Source organism: Erpetoichthys calabaricus, chromosome 1 (assembly GCF_900747795.2).
Source record: "Erpetoichthys calabaricus chromosome 1, fErpCal1.3, whole genome shotgun sequence".
In the NCBI taxonomy this organism is placed as follows: domain Eukaryota; kingdom Metazoa; phylum Chordata; class Cladistia; order Polypteriformes; family Polypteridae; genus Erpetoichthys; species Erpetoichthys calabaricus.
In genome coordinates, this window is record NC_041394.2 from 55,909,878 (window position 1) to 55,937,543 (window position 27,666).

Here is a 27,666-nt window from a genome sequence, read left to right on the forward strand (position 1 = left end):
GGCTGAGCCCTTTGTGGCAGCGCTTCCACCACACCTGAAGTGATGCTGGAAGAAGGTTGTGGAGCACCTGGAGCACTTCCGGGTGCCCTATGAAAGGAGTTAGCTGCCACTACTCACAGAGTTGGGAGGAGGTGGACAAATCTTGCCACGGGGAGTAGAGATGGAAAGAATAAGAGAGAGGGAAAGATGAGAGGAAAAAGAAGAAAAATGTGCTTTGTACTGTGTATGGTGCTTGTGAACTGTGTTTTAAAGGTGGGAAACGGGAAGGCGTTTCCCATGAAGAAAAAATAAAACATGTGTGCTAAAACTTATGTCTGCGACTGTTGTGCCGGGTGTTTGGGGAGCTCTGTGCCCCCTACATACATACATATACATACACACACACACACACACACACGCACACACACACACGCACATATTATTGCAGCTGAAAAAAAATATTATTTAGGCCTGTGGAAAGAAACCTAAGACTGTGGGGGGATCTCATGACTATATATCATGCAGAAGACAACCCTGGCAGGAACTGAACAGAGAACTATTGTAAGTGAGGCTACAACCGCACTCACTGGAGCACTTCATTGCACTTCAATATAATTTATTTTTGTGGGTTTCATGGGGATATTCACTATTCCCTTTTTATTACAATGTCCTTGTTTTCTGGATTGTGCGTACTACAGGAATAAAGTATGCTAAATGGAAACAGTTTATTGCAGAAATTGTGCTTGAACTAGATTAACTTTACTACATAAATATGTCTGCAACACAATTTGTGCTGTCGCCTGTATTATAAGAAACACTGCTATACGTGAATAAACTACAGACCAAGTATTGATGTAGTAATGATTCATGCAAACCTTTGAAGGGATATGAAATGCTGAAGATTTAAGGAAGATTTTAAGTCAATTAAAGTCAATAAACCATCAGGTCCGGACAGAAATTCAAGGCACCTGAAGTGACCAATTGACTGATGTCTTTCATATTTTGCAGAGTCTCCTTGCCTCAAAAAGGCAATTATTCCTGTGTCTAAGAAAAAAAACCCAGAACTGTCTGAATATACTGTATAGTATTGTCTGGACCAACTCCAGTTTACATATCGTCACTACTGATCCACAGAGGATGTCATATCCCATGCATTTCATACCATACTGGAACATCCTGTTACTGCTATGCCAAAGGTCCATTTATATTCTACACCTCTACATTTAACAAAGTTTTAACATAAAAGATGACCTTATGCAACTGGTCTTCTGTGCCAACAGACTCCAGCATATGCATACTGGTAGCATTAAGTTAAGTTTATTTTTATTTATTTACCTATCGATTGACTAGCTGTATTCTCTGTCCCGTGAGTTTGTATCCTTGTTTTTTATGTTTCTACTGCTGTTTGTATCTGAATTTCCCCATGGGGTTAACAAAGTCTAAACTAATCTGATCACAGCCTCTTCACTGATTCCTAACACAGACACTGAGAGTCACCTGCCAACATAGTGACCCCAGAACAAAAATGTCATCCTTAATATCAGCAAAATCAAGGAGACTTCAGAAAGCAAACCATATTCCATCTGCCTAGAAGGGATGTTGTTGACAGCATGTTCAGCTTTAAATTTCTTGGAGTTCCCATCATTGATAAACTGAGGTGGGCACTATATATTTTGGCTATTTTCAAGAAAGCACACCAATGCCTTTTATTTTCTCTTAGTCCATCCACACTAGTGGTATAACTTCCTGGTATGGCAACTGTTCGGCTCAGGATCATAAAACACTGCAGAGGTTGGTGAAATCAGTACAGAATATTACTGGCACCCAGCTGCCTTCTGTTCAGGAAAACATATAACATGTGCTGCCTTACAATTATTAAAACCAAAATACTGTGAGTGCCATAGAGGATTGACTGGCATCCTAATTGGCAGGAAGAGGACAATGCTCGCTAAAGAGGTGTGGAAGGAGACAGAAAAGCATTTAGTATATTTGTATTGTGCTGGACTGAGTTAAAGAACATGTTAAGGTACTTTTATAACATAAAATATCATTGTTTTAACCTGTAACTGTGTCTGTGGTAGTTGTGTCTGATGTTCACAGCTCTGACGCACCCCCTAGTTGTCAGTACATATATATAGATCTATATATACTGTATAAAGCAATGAGAAAGTCCATCTGGCATCTGTACCCTTGGCCGGGCATGTCATACAGCATCCACAACAGGGTGAGAATGTCCAATTAACAAAGACAAGTGGCCAGCATAAAATAGTAAACCGTGCATCAAGTTATATGGCGTCCACAACAGGACTGGAAAGTCTGACACAAAGCACAAAGGAAGATGGATGTAAGGGCTCAAACATTTGATGACAAAAGGAAACAAGATATACAAAAATAGGGGAATGTAAGATATATTTGGTAAACAGAGTTTTGTAAATGCACAGCGTGATCGAAGCAGAAGAACTTATTATTGTATCATTTAACCAGTCTTAACAAGCTGTTATTTCGCTATGCTAGTATATTATATAATTGTATTTATGTTGTTCTCCATGAATGCTGTTTTTTCTGTGGATGGGTGTACCTTCTTGTTGGTGTTGTTTCACTCTTGCTAGTCAGAGGAATTATGCAAGTAAGAACTATGTACACATGACAGTATGTGTGAACTTAATTTTTAGTTTCTTATATTTTTTCACGAAGGAAGTAACTGACTAATAGTAGTTTTTCTGATTAAAGTGCATTTTAAGAACTGAGATACAAGATCATGAAAGAGTGGAAAGAACTCACCAACACAGGGGGTGCTCGGAAAAGATAGCTGAATGGGTAGTAGAGGAGATTGAGGCAGGAAGCGGCGTACAAATCTGCATATCGCATGATCTGGCTGGCAAACAATGTCTGACGAGAGCCACAGCGCAACAGACTGCCCATCTTTCCATAGCACATGTCCATTTCATGGGTCACTTTCTGCAGATGAAACAGAGAGAATAAATTTACTGAGAAATTTTAGCGGGAGATTCAACAATTGAGACTTTATAACCCCAGCAATTCAAGCTCACTTCCATACATAGGCATTTGTTAGTTTCATCTCTGACTCAAGTTTCAAGCAACTAGTGTAAATTTGGTAATTGTTGTTAAGACATACTTGACCGCAAACTGTACATACTTAATGCAGCAGCAAAGAAGATAACTTAAGATAACACATTAAAAACTAAAGTTTTGTATTAAGAATAGCATTCTAATACAACCTGGGACTTGATACCAATCAACTTTTTTAACCTATTTTATCCATTATGTCAGTCTGTTCTTGCAGTACTGAGTATAAAACAGAAACCAAATTGGGATGGAATACCAGTGTAGGCCACACTCACTGACACAGAACCACTATAAAAATGTACCTTAACATAATGTGCAATCCACCAACTCAGTGTGTGTGCCTGCATGAGACACTAATTGTGGACCAACAGTGTTACTTGTACAATATACTCTGAGGAACTGGTTCATTATACACTAAAAATATAACAAGATAACTGCATAGACAGATAGGCAGGTAATTTGGTTTGCATGCTACTTATGCTTCCACTCACAACTATAATGATACATATCAGACTCACCATCAAAAGGTGATAAACAGATTAGATCAGATTATAATGACATCGCTATACTCATACTGCCACAGCAGTACACCAAGAATTCTGTTGTACAAGCAGCTCAATAAGTTTGATGGGGCTAAATGATTGAAGGCCGATTGGTCAGCACACTGTAATGTATCATCTCATATGTTGCCTGTATGGGTGTTACAGTGGATTGCTATTGTTGCTCTTAGTATAGAAACACTCTCTTAGCAGTTGAGGAAGTTGTGAAAGAGCCAAAAGAACAAAACCATGAAATGATGAATGTATTAGGCATAGCCCATGAAATCTTCAACATGAAAAAAAATAGATTAAATCAAGGTGGTCATGGGGACTATGCAAGAATTCCCAAGTTCAAACAGATCAAATTACCTTTATTTGGTCCTGTATATTGCTGATGTTTGGACAATTTCTGCTGCTGCTGTCCAGATTCCTGAAATTTAAATGGAGAATAACTGGCACACATGTAAGTATCTGCCATGGAGGCTTAAAGAAAGAGAAAAATGACAAAACAGAACAAATATCTGCAAGTGAGTCAAATTTTAATACTTTTTTATAAAAAGCTAATTTTGCTATATTTTTATAATAATTTTTTTTTTTTTTAAAGAAATACCTTTCTGGAGATATCTTACTAGCACCTACGCTTAGCTGATAGAAATACATGGCCACACATGCACATACACGGTTATTTAAATGACTGTCTTTGCAGGACTTTACTTCTGACTCTAAAATTTAAAACATAGCATTTGTACCTAAAAATTAAGTACTTAATCAATTTATCATCATTTTGTTTAATTTCATACAATATCTTCATTTTATTGCATATAATGCAGAAAGTCCTTTACATAGCAAATGAGAATAAGATAAAATTATAAATGAAGGCTATTTTCATGCTAAAAAAGAAAAATTTGAAAAGTCAATAACCTATAAAGCCTGACAAACCTTGCCTAAGTTATTTTTTTTTCTTTTGGAGTTGTTTGCTAACTAAGTCCTTTTTATAACAGACGTTCAGACAATAAAAATACTTAAGATACATACCAAATCATATTAGAGATAACTTTCATTTATTAAAAATCTGTTTCTCTGTAGTGTTGCATGGAATGTCCCATGAAGCAGTATTAAATAGAATAGTGTATAAGGTAAACATCAAAGATTGATTTGTTTCCTAAGTCCACTAAAAATGAAAATAAATAGTTCAAATATCCAACATTATCATGCATCAATTTTTTAACCCTGTAATTTCCAATGGTATTTTCATTAGAGGAAAAATCTAGCTTTATGTTATCAGGTACAAGCTGAAAGCAGCCCTGTATGTAGTGCCAATCCCCTGCATGGTTCACCCACTCACACACCCAACCTGCATGCCTTTGGGATACAGGAAGAAATTGGAGTTGACAGTAAACTCATGCAGACAGGAGGAGAACCTATAAAGTCAACACAGAGAAATCAGGCTGAAATTTGAATCTAGGTACATGGAATGTTGAGGTAGCAGCAATAACCGTTACGGTGTTGTGCAACCTTTCACTTTTTTGGAATATTTTAAATTACATTTGTGTTTTAAGCCTTGCACGTAAGCTGGTTCTAACAATATTTATTCAAAGATTTTCTGTAATGTTGTTAATATGTCTGGTTTTGAGGACTTAAAATGTTATATCTGCAACTCTTAACTTTACTGGTTAGATGACCTGCTAATGAATAGACTTGTTTTCAACACTTCAGTTTAGATCAAATGCAATCACATTAAATGCTACTAAATGATATAAACTGAGGTTATATTAAAATGTGATCTACATCAACTCCAAAAATACCTGAAGGTTTTATGTGTGCACAGTTGCACATTAACTACAATTGTTTCCTCTTAGGAGAGCTGCAAAATTTAGCACTGAGTGGATCAAAAAATGAAACCTGAAGCACAATGGATTGTAATGCAGAAGACCAAGATCAGTGGTTTATTAGCTAAACATAAGTCCAGTTCATTTAACAAAAGTCACAAAACAAACTGTTATTCGGTGTGGATATAAGAACTTTTTCAGTTTCAGTGTGCATACAGACTCTTTATTCCAGCTACTCATATTCATAGGAAATGTCCGCCAAAAAATGCTAACATACATGCAGACTGCATAATATGAAAATAACCAGTAATATCAAAAAAAGAGGTAAGCAGTAAATCCTATTAATAAGTCTAATAAAAAAAACTTCAATAAATGCCACCTCTTTGCAGACTTCATTATATATTTAAACTGCTTTAAGTTATGAGGACCGTGGACAGGTATTCTTTATGAGGGTTGTAAACCAGTAAGCTCTGTAATTTTACAGGATTACTAGGTTGTAATTTGATAGAGCATTTATACACTGCTATTCAAAATGGATAAAATGATACTGCATTCAAACTTATACTACCTTGTGGCAGGTAGCATTTTGATTGATTTGATTGTTTACAGTATGATGCTAACCTGAACAGATGTTACAGTTAACATTTAATTTGTATCCAGATGTTTACTGTAAATGTGTCTGACTAATGATAAAATCAGTAAAATGAAAATATCTATTGTACTAAATGAAGATTTATGGAGAACATTTTTAAAAATTTTTTTAGATAAGAAACAGGGCATTAACAGGCTGTTACTTTAGTTCTTGAGCTACCATACATGCTGGTAAATTTTGACGGTCACACAAATGATGACAAATGCCAAATTCAAACATATGTCATAACATACTTATAAAGCTCAGCCAAGTAAATGTCCAGATTCTTTAGTTCTTCAAATACACCTGAAATAAAGAAAGTTAGAATTATGTTTGCTTCAACAAAACAGCCTCTGTCCTAATCTTAGATTTCCATATCTCCATACTCTTTTTTGGAGGCATATTATCTTTAATCCCTTTACAAAATGTTTACTGATTACACAGAACTCTCTTCTGTCAAGATTGCTAATGGCTAAAATTAAATATTGCCTTGTATGATCATTTGTCTAAAATGTGACTGAGTGGTCTGGAGAGACATTTTGACTAGTCATTTACTTGGTATACTAACATGAGAACTTTAGTAGAGTGAATGGTGAACTGTAATGGGAAAGACACTGAAGACCTAAACAGGAGCTCTGAGCAATTGCTGGACTGGTCTCTCCTGGGACAAATAAGACAAATAAAACAAAATCCTTGGTTACAACTATTTTCAAGTCACTTAACATGAAGTATTATTTTTATTAAGCTAAATAAATCATAAGACATAAAGCTTAATTATACCAGTCTAAGAAATAAAAATATAAGTTGAACATTTTTTGCTGTTTAGTACTTTAGCGTGTCAGTAAATAAATGTAATTTTTTTTCTTAGGCCTTCAGTGAATGATTAGAAGGCCTGGGTAAATTCTCAGTTCCCTTTCAGGCCACCACCTGGAACCCAATCAGCAGGTTAGCTGTTGGTTAGATAAATCTTTGAAAAGGCATCACATACTCACTGCTCTTCTCAGCCCATACTTGAAGCTCCTTGGCTAGTTCAGGAACTATTAAGCAAGTCTTCCAGCCTTGTCGTTTCTTAGATTTGAGGATGTCTCCAAAAATGTGATCACCCACATACAAAATATCTTTACCCTTCATTCCCAGCAGGTCACAAATAATATCTGAAGAGCCTGTACATAAAAAATTGTTAAATATGAATGTGAATATTTTATGTTAAGGTCAACATGGTGGCTAGTGCTTTTGCTTGACAGTTCCTGAAGACAAGATTCCAATAATAGTTTATTCACAGAAAATTTTCCTTATGATACTCCCATAATTCAGTCACATGCAGGTTAAGCTGGATGGCAACTAAATTAATAGGTGACTCTAAACCGGTGTAGTATGTGTATCTTTGTGAGTGTTCCTTTTGATGGAGTAATGTCTTCAATTACAGGTGGTTCATGTTTTTAGCCCCCTGTATTGGAATAAGCAGGTTAACATAATTGATGGATACATAGATGAATATTAAGTTAACTAATAAGCTAAAAAAATAATGTGTGTAATTTTCAGTAAGTGCATTAGTCTTTGACTATGGGCATACATCCCATGCAGATCTGATTATTGCTTTGTGCAGACTGTTGTCAGGAAAAGCTCCAACATCATATGATTTTATAGTTGTTAAAGTATATTCAGAGCATTGGTCAGTGTAGATGGGAGTCATGTTCTAGTTTGGATCATCATGACTGTGCCAATAGAACTGTAACTGAAGACACCAGTTCACAACAAAATTTGATGGGTATATGATATTAAATTTATAATGTGTATGTATGTGCTAGGCAAGAGGGAACATTTTTGTTCAAAAACTAGAAACTCTACATAAGCCTGATAGAATATATGTTTGAAAGTGAGTAACAGCACCACTGTCTCTGTAAATAAGTATATTTGTGTGACTCTGTACCATACAGATTTATGCTAATAGTATAAGTTCTCTTTCTTTTGAATCTGCAACCCTGATGTTCCAATGATCATCACGTAGATGTTGTATGACAAAAATATAATCAATAGTTAGTATGTCAGATTTAGCAGGTACTTATACACACATGAGATGTATTTTTTATTTGTACTGTAAATACAACACGCTATATGAGTTGCAGATCAAGGCCTTTTAAGATGTAAATATCCAGAGAGAAACTGTAAAAGTAAATTAGCATCTGTTGACCAAAAATTTGGGTACCATAAAAAAGAGAAGCAAGTGGGCCATATGTGGAGCTGGATCACTTGTTGGGCAAATGTCATAAATAAAATTTAATTAAAATGGTAATAAAGGGAGAACTACTTTATCATATTGCTGCTACTCTAATGTGTCTTTATTAATTAACAGCTGAGTACTGCCTTGGCAATTGAGCCTTAGGGCCTTTACTCTGTACCAAATCAGCTAGACACAGCTAGAGAAACAGATCTTGAATCTCAGACAAGAAACTACCCATTGTTCCTGCTGCAGAAGAAGCTCTTGTTTGATGATATTAAATTAGTGCCTTTACAACTGTTTGTTTCAAGAAATTAAATCAGTATTAAAAGCTAATCTAAGATTTTCTTCTATTGTTCATGTCTTATTCCTTAGTCGCCTGATTTGTAAATAAATGGAAACAGTGAAGGCCAAAATCTCTCTGAAAGAGCTGAAAGTACTGGAAAGTTACCTGCTGAAACATAACAAAGTTTCAGTTATGGAAGCTGCCAGGGACGGCAATTGTATGTTGTGGACCAGATGTCCGATTTCAGTTTAGACCTACTGTCAGCTTACATCATATTTTGTGCAGCAAAGCCTCCTTTTGATTGCTTATTTCGATTATGGCCAAATTTTTCTTCAGCAATCACTGCATCTTAGACCATTTACCCCTCAATTGTATGTTCTTATAACACCTATGTTCTTACTTCATTTACCCATCTGCAATTTCAGTTTGATATGGTATGTTTAACCCACAAAAGGAAAATTCAAAATATCTGGTGGGCCATTGTTTAGAGTCCAGACTAAGCTCTTTTTTAAAGTGACTGGATTTTTTATTTTGTTTTGATATTTCACTAAGCCACTTACATAATGCTCTGATATAATTTGTATTTGCTATTCCATAAGAGATTAAATTATACCTCCAGAATACACTGTGCCATGTTCCAGACCCCCGGTGTACATTCCAATGCGCAGTTTCCCAGTATACTGCAATAGGGAAAACAGAAATCATCAACAGTATTTCAAGGGGAAACGACAGTGTTACAGGGCCCTACACATATTAACAACAGTCAGAAATATACAAAACCACTCAGAATATACAAATTTTAAACAGCAAACTGTAAAAATATGTTAACTAATAGCAGGCTGATCTCAAGTGAAGAGCTGCCGTTTCATCTTACAACCACTTAGAATAAAATAATCACTTATAAAAATCCATCCATTGTAGTAACTTATGTATATTAAAGGTGACGATAAAGGTGTAAATTTTATATATTACATGTTAAAAGATGCTTACATGTAATTTTCTTATTATCTTTCACCCTTTCAAAGGAAATTCCCATATTATGGGACTCTGTGCCATCTTTTATATCTGCTCTTGTGTGCATGTAATGATTTATCTTGATTTGTAACATTCTTAATTACTTTGGACAGTGTTTGTGATATTATTCACGTTACACGGTGTTATTTAAAATGAAGATTGATTTAATCACGAAAATAACACTTTTGCTAGTTGGCCACTAGAGGGTACTGTAATACCACTGGCAATCTTATTCCAGTTGAATAAACAGATGATGGTTTCAAGTTTTAAGTTTTTTCAGACTGACGAGCCATAAATATTTAAAAGGTGACACAGTCATAAATATAATATGGTGAGTAGTACTTCACTTTTAATGGATAACAATATCAAGGAAAATTTTAGGAGCAGCAAAATATAGTTGACATTTTCAAGAAAGTATAAGAAATCATAACAAGTTATTTTGCTTTCAGTAAGCACAAGTTTTACTTAAGTTCTCAGGGGAGTCCCAAAAAGATTAGGAATTTTTAAAGCATCTGCTGGGCTCTTCCCAGTAAGAGTTTCAGGTTTTTATTAAAATCTTACCGTGTCTACCTGTCGCAGTACAGTCCCTTCCCCAAAAAACAGTGGCTTCCTTGCATCCACAACAATGAGATCAAAGTATGACATCCAGGATGTTTTGGGAACATCAGCCTGTGTTGGCAGTAAAGAAGGAGGATTAGATGAAAACGTCAGTGTAGTACATTCCTAAAAGCAAAGTAATTCACTCCATCATTTATGGTGTATCTACAGAGAGTGATGTTGAACAGTTCCTAAATATGGACATCTATATCAATGTTATTATTAGTGTTATTATTTAACTTTTGCCAGATGTTGTTACCCAAAGTGACTGTTTACAATTGATAACCAGGCAGGCTAAGTATCTTATTAAGGATCAAACAGTGGGTTTGGTGTTGTGTAGTTGATGTTTAAGTGAAATAATGTCTTCCTATTAAATAGTATCATTGCTTGGCCAATTTCAAAGCACATCCCCACTCCAATGATGGGAAATTGTTACAGGCCAATTGCACTTGCATATTCTAAATGATCAATTATTTTTACTATCCGATATTCTTTTATGATCCTTTCTGCCGATGTTACTTTTTTATACTACACATCACTGTCTGTCTACTTTTCATTAAGTCCACTCTATTGCCATTTCACATTTTCAGATATGTGCTGTATGTCTATTCTTAATATTTTTAGACCTTGTGATGGACTGGTGTCCTGTTTAGGGTGTGTTCCTGTCGTGCGCCCTATCCTGGCTGAGATTAGTCTCCTATCCTGTGAACCTGCTGGATTAAGTGAGTTAGAAAATGATGTGACATATTTTAACATAATTCCCTATTGGTTTTACATTATGCGAGAATTTCCTAATACTCAATTTTAAATCCTACTTTTTCACCTCATTCCACAATACCAAAGATTATCTTGAAGTAGATTCAATATGTAATGTTTTGAAGTCCACCAAGTAAAGCATGCTAAAAAATCCCCCAGGACCCCCAGTTCACAATTAAAGGATCACAGACATTTCTTGCACACTATATGTGTCAAATTGCATAAATCATTTTTCACAAAGTGATTAATCAAAACTGATCTAAAAAGAAGTTCAAGAATGGAGAAACCACTGATCTAAAAAAGAACAAAAATTAGTACATTTGCTAAAAATAATGTGTGTGTAGAAAAAACCTCCTACAACAATTTGTAGTCCAGTGACACTCGTCAAAGATAAAGTGATTTTGTTGATTGTTGCTGTTGGGCTTGGGAAGCTTGCTATAACTAAGATTACCAAAATCCACAAAGTAGCTGAAAATAATTGTAAAAATGGGAGTTATTTTGTCAAACTGAAGTTGGACTGAAAATTGATCCTGCCACAGGACATTGATACCAAAATCTGACTGAACACAAAATTGAATAGCTAAAAAACAGTTATGGAAAGACAGAGTCAAAGCCTCACTCCAAATCAATACTATGAGGGGGGCTTTAAGTGGATTTCACCTGCAGTTGTAGCAATGCTGTGTGGAACAGTTGGCAAAAATAAAATTGCACACAAATATTTACACAAATGGCCAACATGAGATATTAAAAACAGAGGAGCAGTTCTAAAGGTTTTGCACCAGGAAACTTGATCCTTGCTAATTTTTGTTGAACAATTAATTCTATCCATTTTTTGAAGCTGCTTAACTAAAACAGTGTTATTTTTGTACATTTAAATGCCGTAATCCATTGACAGCTTTGAAATGATAGCCATATTTCTATTTAATTACCTTTGGTAAAAAAGTCAATATAGTACCTTAAAAGGTGAGTGCATGTTGTTTCTTACCTTAAAAATTATGTTTAAATGCGAAGATTTATAAACAGAGAAAGGACACTTGTCCAGAGACAACTCAGATTCCTTAAAATGAATCCCTTTGGACCTTCATTCTACCCCAGCCTACAAAATGTTCCAGTGTTTAGATAAGGTTTTGCTCATCCAGATTTACTTGGATTATGTAAAACAAGTATCTGCATTTCCTTCAACTAATATTAAAGCAAAAAAAAATCATAGTCTCTAGGTTATTTCGCTTAGCGTTTTTCTATGAGCTTGTGGCTCAGCACGTGTGGCCAGGTCATACTACACACATGACCATATCAGTCACCATGTTTCTTGCTAGTGTCTTACTATAGCAAGGTAAAATAAAAAATCCAGTTTATATGGTCATTAAGCATATCTACTGGTAGGTTTGTCAAAGGAGGCCAAACACCTTAATTAAGCCTTTAACAATGCTCTCTAAAACTGGACATTCTAAACCAACAAACCTCAGTAGGTGTGGATTGGCAGGATCACATCTTCTACACCAGGGGTGCCCACACTTTTTCGGCTTGCGAGCTACTTTTAAAATGACCAGGTCGAAATGATCTACCTACATTAAAAATGCTGTGTATATATATATATATATATATATATATATATATATATATATATATATATATATATATATATATATATATATATATATAGTATACATACTGAGTATACTTTATACATATATGTTGTCGTACCTTGCATAACTGAATAACTTTTATGGCTCAATAACAATTCAATACATTTATGGTCACTACAGTATTTGGATTTAATAATCTTCATGTGGGAAAAGGCTAACTCGCATAAATAAGTAGAGCCAAATAATGCAGTCAAGGAGGTAGCACATTTCCTCATGTTTAGGTACTTTGCCGCTGTGAGTAAGTTCCAAAACTGTCCAAGAGCCCCAGACTTCAGCTGAATGTGAAAAATGATGGCTGTCCGATTAACTGCGATTTTAGTTCCCTCTCCTTTCTCTTTCTCAGATCGCTTTTTGGAAGGAAGTCAGTTCCGTAGTTTTTATGAACAGTTCGAAAGTGCCTTTCCACATTTTCCTTCTTTGGAATAGCAATGATAGATTGACAGATCAGACAAACGCACTTCGATTGCGACATTGTGAGGAAAAAAACCCTCTTCCAATTCCACATCCAGCCCATACCCTCCCCAAACAAATTTTTTTTAAATCCCTTCTTTAGTCGATATAAATTGGAAGGCTAACTAGATCACAGCCGGAGTTCTGCAGCAGCTCGCGTGTTTGATCGTGCGTGCGGGATGACCAGTGTGTTAGAAGAAAAGAGATCTCAGACTGACCGCCCTGTATGTCAATCAAGTGGCAAATGCCATAGGGAGGATATATGATAGACTGATGTTTAAAAAAACAAATTTTTTTTGAATGAAACGCGATCTACCTGCACTACCTTTGCGATCTACTGGTGGATCGCGATCGACGCATTGGGCACCCCTGTGCTACACTGTCAGCAAAAGGCACTGTGCTTAGCTCATTTCTGTACTTCTTGTTTACCTCTGACTGTGTACAACAACAACATTTATTTATATAGCACATTTTCATACAAAACATATAGCTCAAAGTGCTTTACATAATGAAGAAAAGAAAAATAAAAGACAAAGTAAGAATTAAAATAAGTCAACATTAATTAACATACAATAAGAGTAAGGTCCGATGGCCAGGGAGGACAGAAAAAACAAAAAAAAAACTCCAGACAGCTGAAAAAAATAAAATCTGCAGGGGTTCCAGACCATTGTGACCTCCACAAGGTGTCACTGAACCCCTTAACCCCAGACACAATTACACCAAGACAGTCCCTGGTGCAATTAAATGTTTTTTATTTACAATACTTCCTTTTTCCAGCAAGTACACACCACAAGCACCAATGAACACAGTATCTTCCTCTCCTCCAGTCGAGTTTTGTCCTCTGCACCTGACTCTGATTCATCCATTCAAGGAAGACTGCTTCTGGTACTTTTTGAGCCATGGCCCCACATATTCTTTTATTTCAAATTGGATAGGAATCAATTATGATTCCAGCCAGGATGAGCCTCCTCTCATGCTGCCCTTCTGTTATGGCCTAACACCTTGGCAAGAATTCACCTTCTATCCCAGTCAAGACTCGTGTCCATCCACCATGGCACTTACACCACATACAACTGCAGCTCCATCATTAAATTTGCTGATGACACCACCATTGTAGGCCTAATCGCTAACAAAGATGAGACAGCTTACAGAATAGAGGTTTATCTGATGACTCACCCTTAATGTCAAAAAAATAAAACAAACAAACAAACAAACAAACAAACAAACAAACAAGGGGCTCATCATATATATCATGAAGCAGAAGGAAGACCACACTCCCCTCAGCACTGGAGGGGATGCTTTTGAGTGGGTCAGAGTGGAGTGACCATTATTGTTGAACTGAAGCAAGCACAACTGTTGTCAAGAAAGCTCACTAATCCTTCAACTTCTTTAGACGTGTGAGGAAAGCACCTTTTTTTCATCTGTTGTCACTAACTTCTATAGGTGCACAGTAATTAATTAATTCTTTACATTGCAAATGCCCAGGAGGATGGATGGGTATCCTGGCCAGGATCGAAGAGGATTTTTTACCCGATTGGGAAGCCATAATGGAAGGCTGCAGACACTAACCGGCTGGGACACCTTATAATTCCCTTCCTGACTGGGATTCTGGAAGAAAGGATGGACTCATGAGTGCTGGAAGCCAGGAGCAGTTGATCCCTCAAATTAATAGGTGTCAGTGTTCCGTGCAAGTAGTCCCGGTTTGGACACCCACAGGGCTGCATGGGAACTGGAGTCAAGAAGTGAAGCCCTGTAGGAGTCCTTGGGTGATGATACAGAGCACTACCAGGGGAGGACCTCCCTGGTTTCCTGATGACCAGGAAATACTTCCAACAAGCCATGATGTCCCACCGGAAGTACACCTAGGTCCATCTTAAAAGGAGCCTGCCGCTATACCTCGGACAGCCTGCCGCCATACTTCAGAAATTCACTGGTCGAGAGAAGGAGTGAGAGAGAAATAGAGAGAGAAGAGATAGAGTGAACAATTAAGTTTTTATATTGGCTACAATAATAGTCGTAATTGAGTTGTGTGGATTAAAAATCCATTTTATTGAACCTGGAATTGTGTTCGGCCTTGTGTATCTGAGGTTTGGGGGTTCAGTGGCACCCCCTACTGTTCACAAATATAGTGCTTTACATAGTGAGTGAGGAACCACTTCAACTACCACTAATATGCAGCATTCACCTGGATGTTGCAATGGCAGCTAATTTGTGCCAGTATGCTCACCACACATCAGCTGTTAAGTGGTGAAGGGGGTGAGAGATACTTAGCCAATTACAGGCAGGGAATGATTAAAGCACCAGAATGACTAGGCTATGGTGAGTAGTTTAGAAAGGATTTCGGAAAACACCCTACTCTTTACAAAGGATGCCCAGTGATTTTTTATGACCACAGAGAGTCAGGACCTTGATTTTACGTCTCACCCAAAGCATGGAGTCATTTTCTCAACACAGTGTCCCTGTCACTGCACTGGTGTATTGGGATCCACATTCAGACCACAGGGTGACCTCACCAACACCTCTTCCAGCAGCAACCCAAGCTTTTCCTGGTTGGTCTCACATCCAAGTACTGGCCAAGTTCAAACATGCTTAGATTCAGGTGGAAGGCCTGTTCTGAAGTGGATGTGGTATGAGAGTAGAGTTCTCATGGGTGGCGCAGTGGTAGTGCTTCTGCTTTGCAGTAAGGAGACTGTGGAAGATTGTGGGTTCGCTTCCTGGTTCCTCCCTGTGTGGATAGAGCTTTGAGTACTGAGAAAAGTGCTATATAAATGTAATGAATTATTATTATTCTCACTGGCTGCATAAAATCCCAGTATGGGACCTGCTTGATTAAGATCATAAAGCCCCACAGAGGGTGGTGAAGGTTGTCCAGAATATTACTCCTACCCAGATACTTTCTATTCATTGCATATATAATACTCACTGCCTCTATAACTTTATATAATGTTGTTTTTTACTTAGTTTACAAATGAATGTAAGAAAATTTAGATGAAGAAAATTGGCAACTTCTTTACTGTACTTTGGAATTAACCGTCTATATCTAATGCATAGTGCTGTGTTTTTGGCATGTTTACCTGCTGTCTCTGGTTCAGTTACTATATTCTGAAATTCACTTTACTATTAATTTTATCTTGTATTTATATTGTGGTATTATATATAATTTCACATTGTAACTCCAGTTCTTTTAACAAAATCTATACATCTCCTTTCTCAACACTCTCATCAGTATATTCTCTATATCCATTGCGTCTTGTGATAGTGTACTGCTAAATTTTTCCATAGCATTATGTTCCTAAGCCAGAAATCTTCTTCCAAACATTTCATGATCATCACATTAATCAACTCACATTTGATGAGTCTGGATGGTCAAACAGGAAATTCATAATGGCCTGAGAAGATAAAAGCAAGAGTATCACCATCATTGTCATAATCATGTGAGGTGATATTTATCTAGTTTTCTCATAATGTTTATCAGTTACTCACATTTGTGTAGGAGTAATCACTATTGGTTGCCAGAAAGACTTTTGCAACTTCTTTCATGCGACTAAGCAAAAGAGGCAGGCGGGGCTGAAAAACAATGCAGAATTTATCTCTCTCTAAGGAAAACTATTACTGGTTAGCTCCCCACAAACATTCTTGTGCTCCCAGTTTGTGATTAACTTTTGTCAGGCACTTTTCAGGGATAATACTGATTTGGAGCTGAGTGTATCAGTGTCCAGTAAAAATGTTATTCTGGCTCATATTTCAACCTGTGTTATTCTTTTCTGGGTGCCTTGATTGCATCAATGTGAAAAAGATTGTCTTAAAGCCATGCCCTGTTGGCAATTTAGATTAAGTCATGTTCATTTTCTGACCTACATCTCCCTTGGCCAGGAATAGTACAGTAGTTGTAAGAAATACTCCTAGTTATATTCTTTCACTATCCTCCCATGTCCTAGTTTAGCAATTTAAAAATGTAATCACCCTTCATTAAGACAGTTAATGCAATTACAGAACTCCTGTGAAATAAGCCCTTATAAGAGCACTTACATCTTTAATAAGGTACCGGTTCAGGTCTTCTGCTGTCTTTTCTTTCAAGATGTTCTAATGAAAGAGATGAAAGAATTGTAAGATTTGGAAATACACCTTTAAGACAAGCTCTGCCTTTAACCACACACTCACCTCCACCAATAAAAATAATCTGCACAAATACACATTGTGAAGCGGATCTTAACAAAATGCTTAGACTGTTTGAAAACTAAATTATCTTGAATACATCTACACAAACATGCAGCACATTTATACAAGGTGAAGAAGGGTATTGAGAATATAAATTCCCTTTTTTAATGGTACACAAAGGCAGAATGCAGGTTGTTTGTCTTCAAAACTATTTCAAGATAATTAGCCTTCTTAAATATCATTGATTTTTTTAATTTGTATGTGACTTTACCTTCAAAAAATGCCAAGACTATGGTTAATAATCTGCTGCTATGTGAAATTCATCCCAGGGACAGCATAATCTTTATATTTAAAAAAAAATCACCTGTATCATGGCTCCTAGGTATTTGTTTGTGTACCTATAATAATAATAATTTATGACTTAATTAAAATTTTTGGTCCAAGTATTGGACCTATCTGTATTAATTTTCAGATGGCACTGAACTACTGATCTCTGAGAGTTTAAATTATCTACCATGTAACACATCTAGAGCCAATTGTCCAAAGTCTTCAGGTTACTTACCTAAGAATTCCAGGACCAAATGGCCTCTCTTAGCCAAAATTCATTCACAAATACATAAATATACTCACGCACATTCACTTCTACCTACTCATAATTGTTTTTCTTTCCATTGTTTGAGTTATTCCTTTCAAGTGTACAGAGTACAGTGAAATTCTCACTTGTAAGTGTGACCAACATACACCATGTGGCCACTCTCTGTCACAACGATCAGTTGTGTCAGTCACATCTAATAAAAGTAGTTCATTTACAGTATATGCAACATGAGAATGTTTGCAAGTTCTTCTTGTGTCTGTACAAACTTGGAGATACAAGCCTCTTTGCACACACACTCAAGATCACTCTAGAAAAAAATGCTGCAGGTGAATGACAGGTCCTCACAGAGTCATGTAGGTAGTTCATAGCATCTCTGACATCTTGGAACATACTGCAAAAGGACATGAACAGATCTCCATGTTTAAATCCTTTAGAGTGACTAGGAAGAAAAAAAAAGAAACTTTTAGTTAAAAAGTCATTAGAATGGTGAATTCTAGTAATCAAGCTAGAATTGACAGTCCTGGATATATTAAATATTTCATTAAATTTTTATCTGCTATAATTGTGAGTGCCAGGTAGAATAGTTGTGTTGTTGCACCTACAAGGCTTAAAACACTTAGAAGCCTATTGAGCCTCAAAGAGGTATATTTTGGACACCTGACCATCACAACTAAATGTTTGTCAACATTGCATGGCTGTGTGCTTGATTTTATGCTCACTTATTTTATTACCATTGATATGAAACTCTATAATAACATTGTTCTACCATCAGCCATCTATGCCAGTGAAACATGGAAGTGTACAGTCAGAACTGATAAGAAGATGAATGTGTTCCACTAGAGATGCCAGAGGCAGATTTTGAAGATAAGCTGGTGTGACCACATTACCAACAAAAAGGTCTGGAGTAGGGCAAAGGCACGTTGACTGTCTGAAATTATTGCGTAATGGCGAATGAGGCTGACTGGCCACATCCTGCATCTCCCCGAATACCACCATTCAAAGACGGCCACGAAATGGATTCCACTGGAATGGATAGGGAAACAAGGAAGGCCAAAGCTCACGTGGCACAGAACATTCCATGATGACCTGAAACAAATCAACATTGCTTGGCAAGATGCTGAAGGAGTAGCAACTAATCAGAAAAGATGGTGCCAAGTTATTGCCCAATGTGCTGAAAGGCACAGGAGGACCCAAGTAGTAAGTAAGTACTCTGGTGTTCCTTTATAATGTGTATTAGGTTAATCAGGTACATCAGGTAACTCAAAACACCATGCAACCGATTGCCCTGTCCTGCTATGTTGTTTAAGTCTTTTAAAGGCAATGCTTTAGGGTTAAAAAATAGTTGTTAAAAATAGTTCTCACTGTGATGAGAGAGACAGAATGTGTAAGAAATCTCAAATTAACAGAGCACATATAAACACACATCTCTCATATACCCTTTTCCCTGCTGATGGTAATACATTTGGGAGTCAGGACAATATCTTACTTGACATATCTGGAGCAGTTGGTGAAGAAGTTCACAAGGCAAGCATAGAGGTAGGTTTCTGTAAAGACAAGAAGAAAATCTGTGAAATTGGGTAATCCAGTGAAATATATTGCTGCTTTTTCAAAAGACTAAAATGTACATACTGTATTTGAAAGTTTATGCATAAGGAATTGCTTGGATTATAACAGGTTACCACGAGCAGAAGGGGTCTGTTTTGACAAAGGGCTGAGAAAAAATGATGAGAACAATTTGGAGACAATAAACCCCACACACACAGGCCAGTGTGAGTGAACAGGAACTGTCATGAGGGATTGGTAAACTCTTTATGTTCAGAAAGTAGCCAGAAAAGGAATTCTTTAGAAGCACCAGGATTGGGGGGCTGGGCGTGGAGAAAGAAGAAAAATAGAGAGAGGGGGAGACAGAGAGAGAGCCTAATGGACTAAAAGGAAGCCAGGTAGATTCTTAAAGAATGCTAGATAGCAGACAGTATGCACCACAGAGGAAGTGAGGGCAGGCATTTGGGAAATATATGTTGTGCCTGACACCTTTACATGTATATAGGGGTTTAGGAGTGCAACAATACAAAGTGTTGCCAGAAATTACTGTACTCTGGTGTCCCAAAAACCTTTACAGGCCTGTCTCTACCTGCAGATGTAACATAGAGTACAGCCTAAGAATAACTCCAGATTAGGTATTATAAGACCACTTCCTGCTAGGAGGTAACTGATCATAGACTCAGAAGGTGAGTTGGGACAAGAGTTGATCTGGTAGGGAGGCAGACAGATAAAAAAAATTAAGATAACATAATGAAGAAAAGAGGACATGTAACAGAATATATTTTGTGATGCTATTAGAAAGTGGTAAAGTGGAGAAGATTTCTTACCCAATAGAAAATGGCAAATTATTTGCACCACCAGGCCCTGTGGCAGCAGAATGTCTTGTGGTATTTGATTCCTTTGTACTTTATGTTCTCTCTTAGTTTACCTCTCTTAATTTATACTTACATGCATTTTACTTTTTAAAACTTCATAGGCTACTTTTCTCACCCTACTAACCCTCCCAACCATCTCAAATATATTTAACGTCCTCTCATTTTAGGCACAGTTTGCCCTGAGCCTGCCCATTTGACTGTGTAATTGCTGTATATAGACCGTGAATTAATTAATGGATCAGTAGTTAGATTTGGGCTCCTAAAGGTCAACATTAATGCAAGGCAGCAAAAATACTTACAAAAAACAGTACAAAGTCCTTACTGACATTCAGACATAGAAGTTGCTAACTAGGTTTGTAAGAGTCATCAGCCATTAACAAAATTCAGCCAAACACATCTAGTGATAATTGGCAGGATTACTTGGCAATGAAAGGCATCTGGGTATAACTGGCAGAAATTATCAGCAAACCAAGACATCTGCAGAGAACTGGCTGAAATCACCAGAAACTGAAGTGTTTATGATCCACTTATTGTAAGTTACAGGTATTCACATATATGTGGTAAAAAACAAATAAATGTATGGGAATCGCAATCAATGCATGCAGTAAAAGTTTTCAGAATAAAAAAATCAAAGACATTTTTAGGAAAATACACAGGTAAAGAAAGATGTATGTTTTACTGTCCTAAGTACATTTCTGTGTTTTGGCAGGATATTTGCCAGACCTTTTCATGTCTGAAAATTTTCCAACTGCATTTCTTGTACATTAATCAGCTTAAAATTAGCCTTGTTATTTGCCTTTACAGTGTCTCTTTTTTACTTTATAAAGTGTTTTGTGATGAGGCACAATATGAAAAAAACAGTTCATTGATTCATTTGGGGGACAACCACTAGGAAGCAAAGATTCCTGAAAACATTCAGTCATAAGATATTATAAGGCATAGGCATAGGACCCCTAACAAACATCAAATGTAATTATAGTAAGTGACTCCATAAACATCCACTGTAATAAGATATGATAATGAGTAACAAAGCTAACTAAGATCTAACTAGATAATGTTAATAACAGATCAAACTTGGTAATGAGAATTTGTTCTGGTAAATGAGGATTTGTTCTGGCAATAATTCAGGCAACAGTGTTAAACCTTTGTGTTAAAGTAAGTGTTCAGAATAAACAAATATTCACTGTTTAATTCACACAAGCCTACCTGAGAGGTTGAAGAGAGTATTAAGGATGTAGAATCGATCTGTGTTATCTCTCTGGATGAACTTATTGGGATAATAGTCCCGAATCTCTTGTCTGAAAATAAAGAATATTCGTGAGGTGTTAGGCATTTGAAACTAAGAGGCAGTTGATAGATACAATGACAACTGTAGCAAACATGTAGAGTTTTGCTTGATGTTTAGCAAGATATTTAGCAATCACTTTGAGAAACTAATGTCCAGGCATTTAGCAGTATAGTGAATTATTTGAGGACAACACTAATAGATTCTTCTCAGATAATAAAAAAAAGAATTTTTGAAATGTACATTTCAAGAAGTGAATACTTTTAGATGCAAAGTGTGTATGGATGATAGAAGTAAAATTAAAGTTATAATAGTGGTCTAAAGCTTTTGTGTTGAAGACCAGTTAAATATTCAAAGTTTGTGCCAAATAACTAAAATCAGTCCTTCACTTGTTCCTGTTATAAATTGGAGGCATCTGTCAGTGAGACAGCATCTCTGGGTTCAAAGAACATGCCACTTCAGCTTGACTGCAATAGCATGTGAAATGAACTATGTTGAGATCGTATTACTTTTCTCTTGTTGTCTCCAACCCCCATCCCACCCGCCTATCACACTTGAGATTTCTACGGATACCTAATCTTTCTCAGTACAAGGCAGTGAGAGAGACATGACTTTTTCTCCACTCTCAGTGACACTTGTGGCCAGCTCTCAGCCAGCTGCTTGGCCTGTCAGTCACAGGCCATTTAACAATATGTCCTCCTTAATAGGGCAGTGCTGATTACTGGGATTACAACAAACAAGATTCACCCAGAGTCACCAAGACTGAATTCACATATTGCTGGATGATTGGCTTACCAAACCAAAACAGTAGTTGGCCCATTCAGAGGTCAAGGAGAGACTTATACTGGGAAATATGGACTGAGAATGTGACTGTGTCCGCTTTTCTTTTTCAGGTGCTTCAGTTTTCCTTCCACATCCCAAAGATGGGGATCTTAGGTTAACTAACCAGTCCAAACAGGGTATATATGAGAGAATATGGGTGCATATGTGAGTGAGCCCTGTGAGAGAATGGCACCCTATTTAGTTTGATTCTTGCTTTTTACCAAATTTAGCTGAGATAGACTCCCACCATCATGACAGTCAAAACATGTGATCCCCAAGAAATAAATATTAATATCTTAAATCCTAATGGAATGGGCTTCAATGAATATGCTGAAAAACAGAAAACAATATCAATATCAGACAGTGATCTATATTCCGCTTACTAGCCATCAGTGTGCTGCTCCCATGTGTTAATTAGTAACTGTAAACAGGCCTCGTGAGTGAGTGTAGATGTGCACATGCTGTATTTTTTAGGGAAGCACATTAATTGTCATTATGTCAGAAATGTCCTCACTTCCATGCAGCCATCCATTACATCTCTTCCCTTTGCTTTGCCCACTAACAATATTTATCTTACCCTTTGAGGAAACGGAAGCCATGTGTGCACACCAAGATGTTCCCATGGGCGTCCACTTTCAGCAGGTTCCCATAGAGAGTGTCAAACACCAATCCCCTAAAGACACAATACAGGAGACTGAATTATACCTAAAAAACACCTGCTGCAGGCTAGAAATAATAATTAATAAAAGGAGATCTTGAATATCAGAATCAGTGAAGGAGGCTTCAGAGAGGGAATCAGGTGCCGAGCTACATGCAATGAAGTCATAGAAGAAAAATTTTTGACTGTCATCACAATGTTCTCCTTTTGTCCTATCATACTCATACATAATTTCTAAACAGAACAGTGGAGAACACATAAGAAGACTATGGCAAAAATCATACAGGTCATCATTTGCCTTAATACATATAAATGTACATCTAAACACAAAGTAAGTAAGCCAAATAGAAAAAAATGAATAACTGTGCAAAAGGCATCCAGACATACAGAAAGGCAGCCTGATAAATACCAGTCATATTTCACAATGAGACACTGAGAAGCCCAATGAGGAGTTGGCACAGGGATCTGGGAGCTTAAAGCAAGGCCTGCTGTTCAGGCACACAGTCAAGATGAGCCAAATATTAGATCATGAGTTTATCAGAGCACTGAGAATCTCCTAAAAATATCTAACATGAAGATCAAGAGGGGAGTTATGTCAGTTTTCCCTATTGTAAGACAGTCAGTGAGCAAGTGCATCACAAAATCCTATTGGGGTCATATGGAGGGCATCAGGCACCATCTATGACACTTCAAGTCATATCTGACTGTCTACCTAAAATAGACCCCATTCATCTGTTGGAAATTTGGCGGGTTGTTAGTTAACTGTCACTGAAAGCTGAGCAATTAGGGATTTATTAGCATGGCTGTTTTCTCATTGCCTTTAAATTAGGGAGACAGTAGTAGGCTAGGGACAGAACAAATCATCTTACTTTTTCAAGACACCCTTAGAAGATGTGATTCTAAGTCATTACTACTGCTGTAAATTTAAGAAGACTAAATCACCTAAAGTTTACAATATATATATATTTAAAAAAATGAAATGAAATAATGAAAAGGAGGGGCCCCAGGACAGAACCCTGGGGCACACCTGAAGTAACAGCGGTGGGTTGGGATGTGAAAGTTTTAAGCTGAACAAACTGAGTGCGCCCTGAGAGATAGGATCTGAACCAATCTAGTGGAGTGTGGGTAATGTCAATCGAAGATAATCTATTGAGAAGAGTAGTGTGACAAATAGTGTCAAAGGAGGATGAGAATAGTAATTAACCAGAATCAGCTGCCATAAGGAGGTCATTAGTAATTTTTATAAGTGCCGTTTCTGTACTGTGGAGGGGACGAAAGCCAGACTGGAACTGTTCATACAAATTATTTTTGAGATAAATGAGAATGAAGTTGAATAGCCACTGTTTTTTCAAGAATTTTGGAAATGAAGGGTAGATTAGAAATAGGACGAAAATTACTGAAATTAGTCGGATCGGCACCAGGTTTTTTCAGTATTGGGGTTATTGCAGCAGTTTTAAAAGATGAAGGAACAGTACCAGTAGTGAGAGAAGAGTGGATTATAGCAGAGATAAGGGGGACCAGAGAGGGGAGGCAGGCTTTGACCAGAACTTTAGGGAGGGGGTCCAACTGACAGGTGGATGGCTTAGACTTGCAGACAAGATCTGAGATTTCTGAGAAAGCAGGAAGCTGAAAAGAGGAAAATGGGTGGGTTGGTGGGTGAAATTCAAATGAAGTATTGGAGGAATCCGTACAGAAAGACTGATGAATATTCTGGATTTTTTCATTAAAAAAAGGACATTAAAAAAGGACAAAAGAGAATTGCAAAATTTTTAAAATATTAAGGTATTTTACAGTTTAATTTTACATATCGCTGCCAGAATCAACCTATTTGTATTTTTATATAGTAAAATGGAAGGTCTACTGCTTTTTAAACGTACTGCAGAGCAGATTCCTTTTCACTAATCTGCTTTTGAATCAACAATTTTACTAAGAATAGATTTTTAAATACTTCTCCAGCACCCTAAAAGTATTGATCTCTTATTGATCTCATCTCTGTTCATTTTCTAACTCAAGATCTCCGAATTCCTGTTGTTATATGCTAAGTATTCATCATAGCATCCAAAAGCTGTTTCATTTCACACTAACGACAACAGAAAATGACTGTTATATATTTGATTTCAATTTTGTTACTATCACAGTGTTGAGCCTTTTCAATGCTTATTTAACAACCTCAGCTAACGTGTAGTTTTGCACAAAGTCTTTGTCTTAGCTCCTGATGTGATATGCCTTGTTAAAAACAATACTACTTAATACAAAAATATTTAGGTTACCTGTATTTTTTCTGCAATTAGTCTCAAGTTAAGTTTAATATAATACATTATTCCTTTACCTTCTGCTCTCAACTTTAGCACTCAAGTGGCATTCCAAACTACAAAGTATAAATTCAGGTCTCACCCATACTCACAATTATTGTCCACCAACTGTTTTTAACTGCTAATTTTCATCTAGCCATGGATCTAGATATTTACACATTATTTATTTATTTATCTGAGTTTTTTGTTCTGTATTGTTTGTTGTGTTTTTCCTGATGAACACTCACACTTGTTCTAATTTGTGAATGCTGCCTTGAAGAATGGTATATGCTAAATAAATAGTTATAAAGAAGGAAAACACTTAATTATCGTTACAATGCCACATTTAGTAAATTCAGTTGTGTCATTTGTAAATGTGTAAAGACTAACAGTGCCTTTATGTAAAAGAGAGATGGACAGGGACATTGCATCTTCTGGCCTCTTGGACTGAAAATACATATCACTGGGAAAAGTAGATAGATAGATAGATAGATAGATAGATAGATAGATAGATAGATAGATAGATAGATAGATAGATATTTGCTAAAAAATTAACCAGAACTCGGGAATTTTGCTACAACCAATGATTTACCATGTCTTTCACATATCTGCATGAGTTTTCCTCAGGGTGTTCTGATTTTCCTTCCACACCCTAAAACATGCAAGTTAGCTTAAATGAAAACTCTAAACTGACACCCTATGAATAGATGAGGGTGTGAGTGCTTGTGTCCTGTAATGGACTGGCACTTTATCTAGAGTGAATTCATACTTTCTACCTTGTGCTGCAAGGACAGATGCTTCCGGAAGCCTCTTACCTGGATAGATGGGTAAGAAAATAGAGAGAAGGATTCCAAAGTATTTGAAAAATAGAAACACTTTTAGTTTAATGAGGCAGGTGTTAACTAATATGATGGGGACTACTCTACATTGAACTAAACTTAATTTTTATGCAGTTGTCACTCTGCAGGCTTGCAAATCCCAGAGACAACTATATGTGTAACAGAGAGTATTTTAAACATCAGAACTGCCTGAGACCTAATCCTAGAATTATGTAGGCTCACAAAGGTATACATCTATAGATTGACAGGATTAAAACAGAAGATTTTTTTATTGTCTGAGGCACAGCAATTTATACTAAAGTGTAAAACGTGATATTGTGTGTATGCATATGTGTGTGTATGTCTATATAAATAGGATAAAATTTTCTTCCAAGGGTCTAACCAGTAGGCAGACAATTGTGCTTCGGTATTTTTTAAACTTTTAAGCCATGACAGTTTCTCCGGGTTATATGTTAAATTAACTTTCTTGAACTACAAATGTATATTTATTTTATCCCGGCTGAAGACAGACAGAAATGAGTGAGGCAGCACAATGGATTGACTGATGGAGTTCCTCAAAAACATTTTCCAGTTCAGTTGGCAAACAAATTCCCCACCGTTATATTGCTGTGTTAATTTAGCTGTTTCTATGGGAACAGAAAGTTTTTGCCAATCTTTTTTGGCTCCAACTTTTAGGATTTCCTTTAGTGTTATATGACATAACATTGGAACCAATTCCTTAGTACAACAAGGAATATCAGGCTAAACTTGATTTTTTATTCTCAAGATCCACATACTTTATCCTCAATTAGAGAGAGAGAGAGGTAAAGATAGAGAGAGAGAGCCTTTCTAGCAACAAGTCTATAGACCAAAAAAACTTAAAAGGAATAGATATAAAAGTGATTCTCCTTTTGTAAAATAGAGCTTTCTACCATAACAACACTATGAATACATTATTCGAACAGATCAAGGGAAAGCATGGTGGCACGGTTAATGCTCTCTCCTTATTCACGTGGCTTTTCTTCTGGATTTCAACGTCTTCCCACAAACTGGATGGGTTTAATAATAAATTGGTGAATTAGTGATTATACAGCTCAACTGATTATCTTTTTCAGCCTTCTACTTCACATATTGTATACTAAAGTGAAGTTTAAAAAAATAGAAATTGTTTGACAAGAACAAGCCATTCAGCCCAACAAAAGCTTGCCAATCTTATTCGCCTAATTTCTCCAAAATAATATCAATACAAGTTTTGAATATTAATAAATTCCTACTCTCTAACACTATACTTTTAATTGTAATTAATGCCATGTGCCTATGTTTTTTTTTGTGAAATTTACCCTTTTTGAGTTTCCATCTATGTCCTCATATTCTTGTTGAAGAACTCATTTTAAATGATTACTTCCCCTAAAATTATATTTTTAGTAAGTTACTTACCTTACTTACCCCATGTAGTTTGTAGTGATGACCAAGAAAAAAAATTTAATCTCATGATTTCATGCAGAATGAAGATATTAAAAAGTTATGATATAAAGCAATGGTGACCAATGATGTACATTGGTAAACAACATAGAAAACCTCCATGTGAAG

The 27,666-nt window shown here is 36.5% G+C and overlaps 1 protein-coding gene across 4 annotated transcripts in view; it reads right to left on the minus strand.

The window, feature by feature from the left end:
- The window catches only part of LOC114652324 (cytosolic purine 5'-nucleotidase-like), a 55,154-nt gene that overhangs the window by 15,595 nt on the left and 11,893 nt on the right, over window positions 1-27,666 (minus strand). For 2 of the 4 annotated variants that reach the window (XM_051931790.1, XM_051931786.1), the window contains exons 4-17: window positions 22,887-22,982; window positions 21,409-21,500; window positions 19,272-19,329; window positions 18,131-18,224; window positions 17,062-17,115; window positions 16,516-16,599; window positions 16,380-16,421; window positions 10,145-10,252; window positions 9,183-9,249; window positions 7,058-7,228; window positions 6,634-6,726; window positions 6,320-6,371; window positions 3,975-4,035; window positions 2,761-2,937 (exon numbers count right to left, since the gene is read on the minus strand). In XM_051931790.1, the coding sequence (XP_051787750.1) occupies window positions 2,761-2,937; window positions 3,975-4,035; window positions 6,320-6,371; window positions 6,634-6,726; window positions 7,058-7,228; window positions 9,183-9,249; window positions 10,145-10,252; window positions 16,380-16,421; window positions 16,516-16,599; window positions 17,062-17,115; window positions 18,131-18,224; window positions 19,272-19,329; window positions 21,409-21,500; window positions 22,887-22,982 (1,249 nt within the window). Of the gene's footprint in view, window positions 1-2,760; window positions 2,938-3,974; window positions 4,036-6,319; window positions 6,372-6,633; window positions 6,727-7,053; window positions 7,229-9,182; window positions 9,250-10,144; window positions 10,253-16,379; window positions 16,422-16,515; window positions 16,600-17,061; window positions 17,116-18,130; window positions 18,225-19,271; window positions 19,330-21,408; window positions 21,501-22,886; window positions 22,983-27,666 lie in introns of all 4 variants that reach the window. The other 2 variants (XM_051931797.1, XM_051931799.1) reach the window with 2 other exon arrangements.